Here is an 11,944-nt window from a genome sequence, read left to right as displayed (position 1 = left end):
CTTGGAGGGTACTATGGTGTTGAATGCTGAGCTATAGTCAATGAACAGCATTCTTACATAGGTATTCCAGATGAGATAGGACAGTGTGACGGCGATTGCATCTTCTGTGGATCTATTGGGGCGGTAAGCAAATTGAAGTGGGTTTAGGGTGACAGGTAAGGTAGAGGTGATATGATCCTTGACTAGTCTCTCAAAGCACTTCATGATGACAGAAGTGAGCCCTATGGGGCGATAGTCATTTAGTTCAGTTACCTTTGCTTTCTTGGGTACAGGAACAATGGTGGGCATCTTGTAGCACGTGGGGACAGCAGACTGTGATAGGGAGAGATTGAATATGTCCGTAAACACACTAGCCAGCTGGTCTGCCCATGCTCTGAGGATGCGGCTAGGGGTGACGTCTGGGCCGGTATCCTTGCGAAGGTTAACAAGCTTAAATGTCTTACTCACGTCGGTCACGGAGAAGGAGAGTCTAGTCCTTGGTAGCGGGCCGCGTCAGTGGCACTGGGTTTTCCTCAAAGCGGGTGAAAAAGGTGTTTAGCTTGTCTTAGCTAATCTTAGTTTAATCAGGTGTTACAGTGCTGGGCTGGAGTTAAATCCTGCACACCATAGCTTTCTGAGACCAGAATTAGGTGACCATTGCTCTACACAGTTGCATTAACATTTAATGAAATGTTAACATTACAACATTGTTATTCAAAACACGTGAACAAATCAGATTTAAGACAAGCCCCGCCAAAGCAGAAATACTGCAAACACATGGTTACAAATAGTGTACACAGAGAGGAAAAGAACACAACAGCTGAATTATTTCAGACAAAATATTTATTTCATTACTGAAACAATTCAGACAGGAAAATTGTCAAACGGCAAACAACGAAGTGTTGTGGTGGTCTCAAGTCTCACAATGTTGGGAAAGTGGTCAGTTAAACAATGTTGGTTGTCTTTGCTGTCATGACAGTTTTATGCTACCAGTTCTCAGTCTCAGAATTACTAGTTCATCCATGTTTCTCAAACGTCAAATTTAGAAGTTGTTCCAACCATCACATTTTGAAGTGTTTAAGGTTAAGTTTAGGCATTAACTCTGAATTGTTATGGTTAAGTTCAGGATAGGCTTACGCTCATCCATCATCCCCAACACCCTTAGCACAGCGTTTCCCAAACTTGGTCCTCGGGACAGCAGATTAAAATGAGCAAAGCTTGATGACTAGTTTATTATTTGAGTCAGCTGTGTAGTGCTAGGGAAAAAAACTAAACATGCACCCCTTGGGGTCCCGAGGACCGAGTTTGGGAAACCCTGCCCTAGCAAAACCAAAACCAACTTGAAGGTAACGGCACTCACTGTTGCCACTAGTGGCCGGTTTCCACGTCATCTCCCTACGTCCTCAAAAATGGATGGACGTCGAATACTGACTTATATCACGGGTGACCTGGCTGGCTTAATGACAAAGAATTCAAGGATTACTGTGAGATCAAAGTCAGCTGCATAGACATACCTCTGATAGTGTCTATATTGCAGTGTTTAAAAGAAATGCCTTCACTGTGGTCCATTGAAATTCACAACATTGTGGTCCATTTTTAGAATGAATTAAAAGTCAAATTGAACTGTCTTGGTCATTGTGGGGAACGGTAACATGTCTCAAAGCCAAGGGAGGTGGCGGCTCCGCAGTCATAGAATCTATCATCCAAAATAAACCCCCAGCCCCATTTCCCCAACACTTCCTGACCCCTTTGAAGATCAACAAGAAATGGATGGGTAAAAGTAATATGGAGTGAGGCCCTGTCTGAATACCTCTAAGAGTCCTTCCTTCCTACCTTTCTTGAAGAAATCGTTGCTCTGACATGACAGGATGGCTGTAAGCACAGTTTGCAATCACCCATCCCTGCGTCATGTCAGATCAGTGAACCTTTAGTATTTAAACAGGACCTCAGTGTCTAGTGGTTGGGGCAAGAGTTTGATTCTAGACTGGGGAGGTATTTCATTGATTTATTTTCTTTATTGGTTTCAAGGTTTTTTGTCTCCAAGTCACTCAGCGACACACAGGATGGCATCCAGGAGGTTGTGTGTGTGTTTGACTTGCGCTGTGGTGAAGCCGTGGCTCTTCAGTAGGAGGCTGTATTCGGAGGCGCTCCTTTGTCTCCCCTCGGTCATACTGAGGGCCTGAAGTAGGCCTCTGCTTGGCCCCTTCCTGTCCTCATCCAAAAAGATCTCACTCACCAGCACGCAGCAGCCTGGGACGGGTATGGCATACACAGGATGTATGCATACATATTTAACGTTGTGTATACAATCAGTATTTACATTAGCATGTGAAAGTCACATTCATAATATGCAATAAAGGCATTTTGAACTATGATACACATAAATTGGACTAGTCAATTGGTCGTTTTTTTTTAATAAGGCAATCATGTAGTATTTCTTAAAAGCAGAAACAGTCAGGTACCTAGGCTAGTCAATGATGTGTGTCCTCTGCTTTTCACTTTTGATTTGCAGAGTTTAACATGCAACTTGCACACTGTTAAAACACTACGCTGTTATAGCCTTGTGGTTCATTCCGTTTAGGCTTGAGCCAACTCCTCTGTTCATTAGAACTTATTTAATCTGCCTAATAAACTTATGCTTTTTACACACTTTGGTGGGTGGGCAACAGAACAGAACATATCATCGCGTGACTCAAAGTTTACTTTGATATGATGGTTGTTATTATCAATATTTGCGTATAAAAGCGTTTACACCGCAAATGTCACTATCCATTTCACCGACTAAAATGTCAACACTAGGACATTTTACCGAAAGATTTTCTGTTTTTATCAGACCTGTCGTGAGTTTTTTTTTTTATGGGTCAGGTAATTCATCTACATAAAATTGTTGGATGGAAATGTTCATTCTGTTGCTAAATGTATGAGTAATGTATGGCATGACAACAACAGATGAGTTGGCTTTGGCACATACAGCATGGGACCAGGCTAACTCTTTACACAAGCACAAGTGATACACAAAAAAATGTCTAGCCAATGTGTGAATCATTATCCTTATCAGGGTCAGAAATCAGAATCCAAAAAGAATATATTGTTTTTCACTCTTACCAGGATTGCATGCTTTTGCAATTTTACTCAGCAAGATGTGTACTTTCTCATCCGACCAGTCGTGGAGAATTCTTGCCAAGATGTATACGTCTGCCTTGGGAAGCTCATCTTTGAAGAAATCTCCTGTTCAGACATTAAAAAGAAAAAAACATTCATTACTTTTTACATGTACCCTGACAGAAAACAAATTCATGATCAAAATGACACGTATTGCTAAATGTAAATGTTATTGTGCATCTACAGAACACATTACCCATGATGATAACAGTATTCTAAAATCCATTCCACCCTCTGCAAGTCATTAAACAAACCTGCTACAAAAGATACTCTGTCGTCTGCGTCATGTGGCCGGAAGTGACCGCTCATCTCAATGACTTCAGGTAAGTCGAACATGGTCACAGACAACCCCGGGTGTGCTTTGGCAAACTCATACGCCATGGCCCCAGTGCATCCTGGGTGAAGGAAAAAACACTGATGATTGGTATGGATTGATTCCGATAGGGAATCAGGTGTAGCCTATTTAAGGGCATACTTCTAGCCAGAGGCTTTCTAATGTAAATCACATTGCACACTGAAGATAATAACGGAAGGGCCATTTGAGATTTTACTACAATATTGTAGCAACACAATGTGATGGCCATTTTAAATGGAATTGAGGTTTAGGTTACTATGACCTCACCTCCCAGGTCACAGGCCGTCTTATATTTGGAGAGGTCAAAGGCCGTTGCCACGTCTCTACCAGAAACCTTTGCGATGCTGTGCATGGCCTTCATGAATCGCAGCTTCACTTCATGTCTGCTGTAGTAGGCATCCTATAACAATGAACAACAAGGACGAAAACAAAAACAGTTACCGCTCCAATACTCAGTTCTACAGTGAGAAAACACATTAGGAACACTTTCCTAATATTGAGTTGCACATCCTTTTGCCCTCAGAACAGCCTCAATTCGTCAGGGCATGGACTCTACAAGGTGTTGAAAGCATTCCATAGGGATGCTGGCCCATGTTGACTCCAATGCTTCCCACAGTTGGCTGGATGTCCTTTGGGTGGTGGACCATTCTTGATACACACAGGAAACTGTTGAGCGTGAAAATCCCAGCAGCGTTACAGTTCTTGACACAAACCGGTGCACCTGGCACCTACTACCATACCCCATTCAAAGGCACTTAAATATTTTGTCTTGCCCATTCACCCTCTGATGGCACACATACACAACCCATGTCTCAATTGTCTCAAGGCTTAAAAATCCTTCCTTAAACTGTCTCCTCCCCTTCATCTACAAGGACTGAAGTGGATTCAACAAATGACATCAATAAGGGATCATAGCTTTCACCTGGATTCACCTGGTCAGTCTATGTCATGGAAAGAGTAGGTGTTAATGTTTGTATATTCAAATGTTTACTTATAAACAATAATACAAAACCATTCTATCTGGTGTTAACTGGAGAGCTGCATGGACTGTACATTTTAATCCCAGCTGAGTGCCTTCACACCTGATACAACTAATCAACGCATCTCCCACACCTTGACTAGCTGATTCTGCTAAGCTTGAACAAAAAGCTGCTGTACTGTGGCTCTTCAGGAACAAGACTGATCTGCTGGATAATTACCAAGGTAACTGGAATGTGACATGAAACTTGAGATTGTTATTACCTGGAAAAGGTTATCAGAGGATTTTCCGAAGGCCTTCTCGTGCTGGTTGGTCCCCTCCCTCACAGCGGTCTCCAGGTGGGTGAAGAGAGGCCACACCAGTTCGTTACAGTGCTGGATGTACCCCTGCAGAGAGAGGGGACCGTCCGACAGCAGGAAATGCCTGGACATCGCTGTGTTTGCGTACTCTAGGGAGAAATTGGCATGTCAGAAGACATGTCATAAATCACTCCGTGACACACACAGCTAGACGCCATGAACAATGTCTATGAAAAAAGAAAGAATATGTCTAACAGAAGGAAGCAAATTATAGAGGAAGACAATGTGAGAAATTGAGACAGTATACCTTTTCCCGTTCTTTGCAGGAGTCCCAGAGAGACGCAGGCCTCCAGCAGGCGTTCGGTCCCCTTCATAGATGCTTTGATCTCCTGGGCCACATCCTCAGCCTGCAGCTCCCCTGTCTTACTGCTCCTTAACACGTCAAACACATGCAGCTTGGATGCTGTGAACAACACCTAGGAGACAAAACAAAGGGAAAACGGTCAATGCGAGACTAGAGAAAGAAGAGGAGTAATAGAAAATTCCAATTCATGTATTAACCTACCTCAAGCAAAAGTAGTTTGATTAATAAGCCTAAAATTAAACTTCATGCAACCTCAGCTTGAACATGAATAACATAAAACCTAGCAGTATGGGGAACTAAAACACAATAGCAAGGAACTCAATGTTTTATTACAGTATATACAGTTGAAGACGGAAGTTTACATACACCTTAGCCAAATACATTTAAACTCCTGACATTTAATCCTAGTAAAAAGTCCTTGTTTTAGGTCAGTTAGGATCACCACTTTATTTTAAGAATGTGAAATGTCAGAATAATAGTAGAGAGAATGATTTATTTCAGCTTTTATTTCTTTCATCACATTCCCAGTGGGCCAGAAGTTTACTCAATTAGTATTTGGTAGCGTCACCTTTAAATTGTTTAACTTGGGTCAAGCATTTTGTGTAGCCTTCCACAAGCTTTCCACAATAAGTTGGATTAATTTTGGCCCATTCCTCCTAACAGAGCTAGTGTAACTGAGTCAGGTTTGTAGGCCTCCTTGCTCACACATGCTTTTTCAGGTCTGGCCACAAATTTTCCATGGGATTGAGGTTAGGGCTTTGTGATGGCCACTCCAATACCTTGATTTTGTTGTCCTTAAGCCATTTTGTCACAACTTTGGAAGTATGCTTGGGGTCATTGTCCATTTGGAAGACCCATTTGCGACGAAGCTTTAACTTCCTGACTGATGTCTTGAAATGTTGCTTAAATATTTCCATGTAATTTTCCTCCTCCTCAGGCCATCTATTTTGTGAAGTGCACCAGTCCCTCACTACACGATGCTGCCACCCCCGTGCTTCACGGTTGGGATGGTGTTCTTCGGCTTGCAAGCCTCCCCCTTTTTCTTCCAAGCATAACGTTGTTCATTATTGCCAAACAGTTCTATTTTTGTTTCATCAGACCAGAGGACATTTCTCCAAAAAGTATCATCTTTGTCCCCATGTGCAGTTGCAAACCGTAGTCTGCTTTTTTTATGGCGGTTTTGGAGCAGTGGCTTCTTCCTTGCTGAGCAGCCTTTCAGGTTATATCGATATAGGACTCGTTTTACTGTGGATATAGATACTTTTGTACCTGTTTCCTCAAGCATCTTCACAAGGTCCTTTGCTATTGTTCTGGGACTGAAGTACGTTCATCTCTAGGAGACAGAATGCGTCTCCTTCCTGAGCGGTATGACGGCTGCGTGGTCCCATGGTGTTTATACTTGCGTACTATTGTTTGTACAGATGAACGTGGTACCTTCAGGCATTTGGAAATTGATCCTAAGAATGAACCAGACTTGTGGAGGTCTACAATTTTTTTTCCTGAGGTCTTGGCTGATTTCTTTAGATTTTCCCATGATGTCAAGCAACAAAGGCACTGAGTTTGAAGGTAGGCCTTGAAATACATCCACGGGTACACCTCAAATTATGTAAATTAGCCTATCAGAAGCTTCTAAAGCCATGACATAATTTTCTGGAATTTTCCAAGCTGTTTAAAGGCACAGTCAACTTAGTGTATGTAAACTTCTGACCCACTGGAATTGTGATACAGTGAATTATAAGTGAAATAATCTGTTTGTAAACAATTGTTGGAAAAATTACTTATGTCATGCACAAAGTAGATGTCCTAACCGACTTGCCAAAACTATAGTTTGTTAACAAGAAATTTGTGGAGTGGTTGAAAAACGAGTTTTAATGACTCCAACCTAAGTGTATGTAAACTTCCGACTTCAACTGTAAATACATATCCATCCACAGGATACCTTTGAGGCTTTAAATCCATCCATGAGCTCAATCATCTTGCTCAACTTTTCCTTGCCGTCTTCCGTCTCGTTCTCCCTCACATTCTGCATCTGCATGGTGCCCCTGCTGGTCAAGTCTGGTGCTGCAGGGTCACTGGTGCCCTGGGGCTCATCCTCCCCGTTCTCAGAGCACTTAGACAGGTTGTTGACCAACGTCCAGGGCACCTCGCCCTCTCCACAACCTCTCTCCTCCTGTTTCCCATTGATGGATGGATGAATGGGATAAATTATAAATGGATTCAATTCAATAAACTTTATTGTCCATGTAACACATTAAAAACAATTCATTGAAAACACCAACATATGACAAATGAAGTGTTGTGCAATAATTGCTAAGGGTAAAAGACGTATTTCAATGCATTGACATGTGTACTGACGTGAGCTGTGCTGGCTGAAGGGATGTTTTGTCCTTGGCTGTCCGGAGGGCCATTATGGGTTGGGCTGCCTGGGGGGCTGCTGGCGGCTGGCTCGGCTGGAGGGACCGTGTCGACAGGGCTGCCTTGGGGGCTGGTCTGGGCGCTGTTGTGTGTCAGGCTGCCTGGGGGGCTGAAGATGAGACCCAGCTTCTTGCAGAACTGGTTGAGCGGGAAGCCCACCACATTCAGGAAGTCTCCGTGTACATACTCCACCAGCATACCACCCAGAGCCTGGATACCATAGCCGCCAGCCTTGTCCCTGTCACACACACACACACACACATACACATACAGAGAGACCCAGACCCATGCACACACACAAACAGAGAAACATACACACAGAGACACAACACACACACAGGTCTCACACAAATTGAGAGACAGTGAGACACACAGAGAAAGAGAGCGATAGAGAGAGAGGGGCCACATAGAAAGACATGACACCAAGACACAGGGAACGAACACACACACACACAGGGGGCAATCATGTGACGTGTCAGGCAATACTGTGTCAGAACTGGCCACGGTATTCGAGACCACACAGCAGAACATGCTTCTATGATTGAACTAAGGCTCATTGACCCTCACTTATTTGTTTCAGGCTGAAATTATATAACAAAATCCATACCTTATCTCAATAAAGCAACGCAAGCATGGACTGGTGGGCGTGTATCAAAGTCCACAAATCCATGGGTTCACAAGGTTTGAATTCAGTGAAGTGACCCCAATTGCCTCTGTGAGGTGAGGTTGGGTTCTAAACTTAGAAAAATCTATTGGCATTACACCATAGCCAGTAATGCAAACAGAAGAAGAGAGGTGAAACTCACATGGGTTCTCCGCTATTGATGTACTCCCAGAGTAAATCATCAGACAGATCTGCAAACTTCACTTTGGTCTCCTCATAGAAGTCAATCACTTGATAATCAATCTCTTCATCTGGAAAGAACGGGACCTAGTCAGTTGCAAAACTGAATGCATTCAACTGAAATGTGTCTTCCCATTTAACCCAACCCCTCAGAATCAGAGAGGGAACCATTGAATATTCCATGACAAAAATAAACATGTACAACTTTAAAGCAGACAACTTCCCAACCTACCCTTTTACCTATTTTATGTTTAAGGCATACCTTCTTTCTCATGGCAGAGAATTATCGCCACTCCGGTAAAAACACTGTGTTCTTTACCACTCAACCTGTTCAGAAACACAAAAACAAAGATAAAATGGGATAACTACGTTTTCCTATTGTTATTATTATTTTGAAATGTACACAGAATTAGCCAGAGGCAAAATTCTCTCAAAACCTTGAAAGCATTCGGTAGGCATCTTGCTTGTCCACTGGCTTCTCAAGAATCAGTCCATCCACTGTCTGAGAAAAGAAGACAACCAATACAGTGTAAAGGAGATAATAACCACTATGATATGAAGGATAGAAGACATTGATATAGCTGTTTTTGCTTACAACAACAGTGTCTGCTCCGATCACAATGTCTGGAGTTTTCAGGTGTTTCTAGAACAAATTAAGAAACCACAGACATTCAAAAGTATATATTTGTTTCTTCAGTGAGGTAAGCATATTAACAGACAAATATGGTAATGATATTGTAATAATAATAATAATAATAACAGTAAGCAAAGCATTCACTGACAAATGGCATCCTCTTGGCCACCTCCAGGGCCTTCTGCTTGGCAGTCTCCACAGCATACTCATGGGGCGTTTTGAACAGCCTCTTGTCTAACGTTTCCTTGAACCAGGATGGGACAACCTCAAATCGTAAACCCTGTGACATAAACGGAATAACAAGGCATCATCATCATCAGATACTACATGTCATTACTGTACCTTAGAGGTGTAACCGATGTGAAATGGCTAGTTAGTTAGCGGTGGTGCGCACTAATAGCGTTTCAATCAGTGACGTCACTCGCTCTGAGACTTGAAGTAGGATTTCCCCTTGCGTTGCAAGGGCCGCGGCTTTTGTGGCGCGATGGGTAACGATGCTTCGTGGGGTGTCAGTTGTTGATGTGTGCAAGTGTAACCGATGTGAAATGGCTAGTTAGTTAGCGGTGGTGCGCGCTAATAGCGTTTCAATCGGTGACGTCACTCGCTCTGAGACTTGAAGTAGGGTTTCCCCTTGCGTTGCAAGGGCCGCGGCTTTTGTGGCGCGATGGGTAACGATGCGTCGTGGGTGTCAGTTGTAGATGTGTGCAAGGGTCCCTGGTTCGAGCCCAGGTTGGGGCGAAGAGAGGGACGGAACCTACACTGTTACACAAGGGTCCCTGGTTCGAGCGAAGAGAGGGACAGAACCTACACTGTTACAGAGGCTCAGTTTGAATAGGCTTTAAAAAAAAAAAGGTTGCTTTCTTACTCCCTTAACGGAAGTAATCATTGAACTTTCATGACATGGATAGGTGATTGCAAATGTCCAATATTGTAGAAACCTTGCTTTCACTTATTTATCCTATCAAAGAGGAAGAGGGGAGGAGGCCTCAGTCTTACCACATTGGTGAGTATCTCCAGCCTCCTTGGAGACGCACTAGCCAGGACGACCAGCTTACCGGTCAGCTTGGAAATGACAGGATTCATCAACACCATGGTGACCTCCTCACTGCAGCATATACAAGTTAAACATTAGGCTACTAGTTCGTCTCTGTCAGCTGTTTGGTGTCAGATGCCTGTGACTTTGCCTTGAAGTAGCCTTGTACATACCATTGTACACATGCCTTGTACATACCATTTGCGGTCACACTTTACTGCCTACATACAATGCACGTGTTCCATGTTAATGTATGCAGAGAAAGACAATGAACTACAGTGTGTACTGTGGCAGGCTCTGTAGCCCTGTGGTAATGCCATGTGGTAACTGGTGCAAAAGGCACACATGTAGCCTCTGTACATTCATTTCATCAGGTCAATATGCTTTTGTAGGCTACACCTCATTGTTCTCTTGTATCAAAAATACACTGACGTGGAATGTGTGGCAATGGATCAAAGGGCTATTCTAGAACGAACCTATTCATTGACGCTAAATACCTTTCGCACCTATTGGCAATATTATCTTCTGCCTGGTGTAGTTTTGTTGAGAGCCCCGACGATCGTTCTGAACGTTAAAACACATTGCAGCTATACATTTTATCTTTTTTACTAAAAAGGTTAAATTACTTCACACCTTTATAGGGTTATGGTTAAGTTTCCCACACGACCATTTTTCCACGTTACTACACTTGTGTAGGAAAAACAGATGGAAGACAGAGGCATGCCTGTGCTAATTGGCTAACTGCGTCTCTGAACACGTGTGTAGACAAAAGACACACACCACGAATGTGTTGACGCTGAAAAATACTGCTGCAACTGTGTACAATAACTGTATATTTAACATTTGTGAAATTATTTTTATTGCGTTTGTGAAATTATGTAGAGCGTTTTATGTTTAAAGAACCAGCCCGCAATTAAGAGTCGATTCAAGTTTAGATGGAGTGTTTGAGTGTTTTAGCTGCCAGAGCCAATTCCCTTTTAAAAAGAAAATGTGAGGTCACTGGACAATAAGATCGGAGTAACGTTAGGCTCCATTTAGTCCTTTATTGGGCTATCCTAGAATATGCCATGAATAGACCGAATTATTATGTTAGCTGGTTTAGAAGTTAGTTGACAACTTAAAAGGGAAAGGTCTGGTTAGTGTTTGTATGGATCAGTGATAATTACTGACATGGAAACAAGTAACGTTAACGTTACCATGTTGCACATTTCACTGCTTAGCTTGAGAAACTCTTCCTCGGATCATGCAAGTTCAGCTATTCAGTTACGACATCTCAATACTCAAGAAAGGTTTACAACATGCAGCATACAACCTTGGGCAAAGCTGCTTTTAAGTGTAATTCAATAAATTACACTTTGAAATCTACGGCCGCTAAATGAAAAAAACATTACCTGCAGATCTTCCATACGAATGAATTCCTTGTTGCGCTACAAGAGAACGCATGCGCAAGCATAGCGGAAGAAGAATCGAGAGGTTCAGCCAATCCTATGACATCTTTTTGCGTGTCATCATAAAACGTACAGTAGCCTACCAGCCAACAGAGGGCGTACATCAAGTAAGAGCAGAATGAATGGAGTTCAATGGAGATTCATGGCAATTAATCCTCATTGCAAACAATGCGTCAGAATATGGATTATATCATTTAGCTTTCTGAAACATTGTGCAGTCTTTGTTGGCTTGTAATGCTTTATTAATAGAACAGCTATGCACCTATGTTGAGCACCATAATGCCAGTATGCATAGCCCATGAGGTGTTACAATGTACTCATCATGAAGAGGGTATTCATAGAAAGTGGAATGGAAATATTAAGATATTTCTGAGTGGATATTATACGTGTACTCCTAGCCATAAAGAAGTGGACATCCTTTTTTTTCAAACA

At 42.5% G+C, this 11,944-nt stretch overlaps 1 protein-coding gene across 1 annotated transcript; it reads right to left on the bottom strand.

The window, feature by feature from the left end:
* Positions 1 to 644: 644 nt before the first annotated feature.
* Positions 645 to 11,558, bottom strand: asmtl (acetylserotonin O-methyltransferase-like). The gene is made up of 15 exons (XM_029710809.1): positions 11,456 to 11,558; positions 10,028 to 10,136; positions 9,180 to 9,311; positions 8,993 to 9,040; positions 8,835 to 8,899; positions 8,660 to 8,724; positions 8,360 to 8,468; positions 7,494 to 7,791; positions 7,078 to 7,308; positions 5,082 to 5,250; positions 4,739 to 4,923; positions 3,764 to 3,896; positions 3,396 to 3,536; positions 3,085 to 3,207; positions 645 to 2,229 (listed from the first exon to the last, which is right to left on the bottom strand). Exons 1-15 carry the CDS (start codon positions 11,515 to 11,517, stop codon positions 2,024 to 2,026), a joined length of 2,076 nt encoding a protein of 691 aa, XP_029566669.1. The 5' UTR covers positions 11,518 to 11,558; the 3' UTR covers positions 645 to 2,023.
* Between the last annotated feature and the right edge of the window lie 386 nt (positions 11,559 to 11,944).

Source organism: Salmo trutta, chromosome 24, assembly GCF_901001165.1.
Source record: "Salmo trutta chromosome 24, fSalTru1.1, whole genome shotgun sequence".
In the NCBI taxonomy this organism is placed as follows: Eukaryota; Metazoa; Chordata; class Actinopteri; order Salmoniformes; family Salmonidae; genus Salmo; species Salmo trutta.
This window is presented reverse-complemented; position numbering and strand designations above follow the sequence as displayed.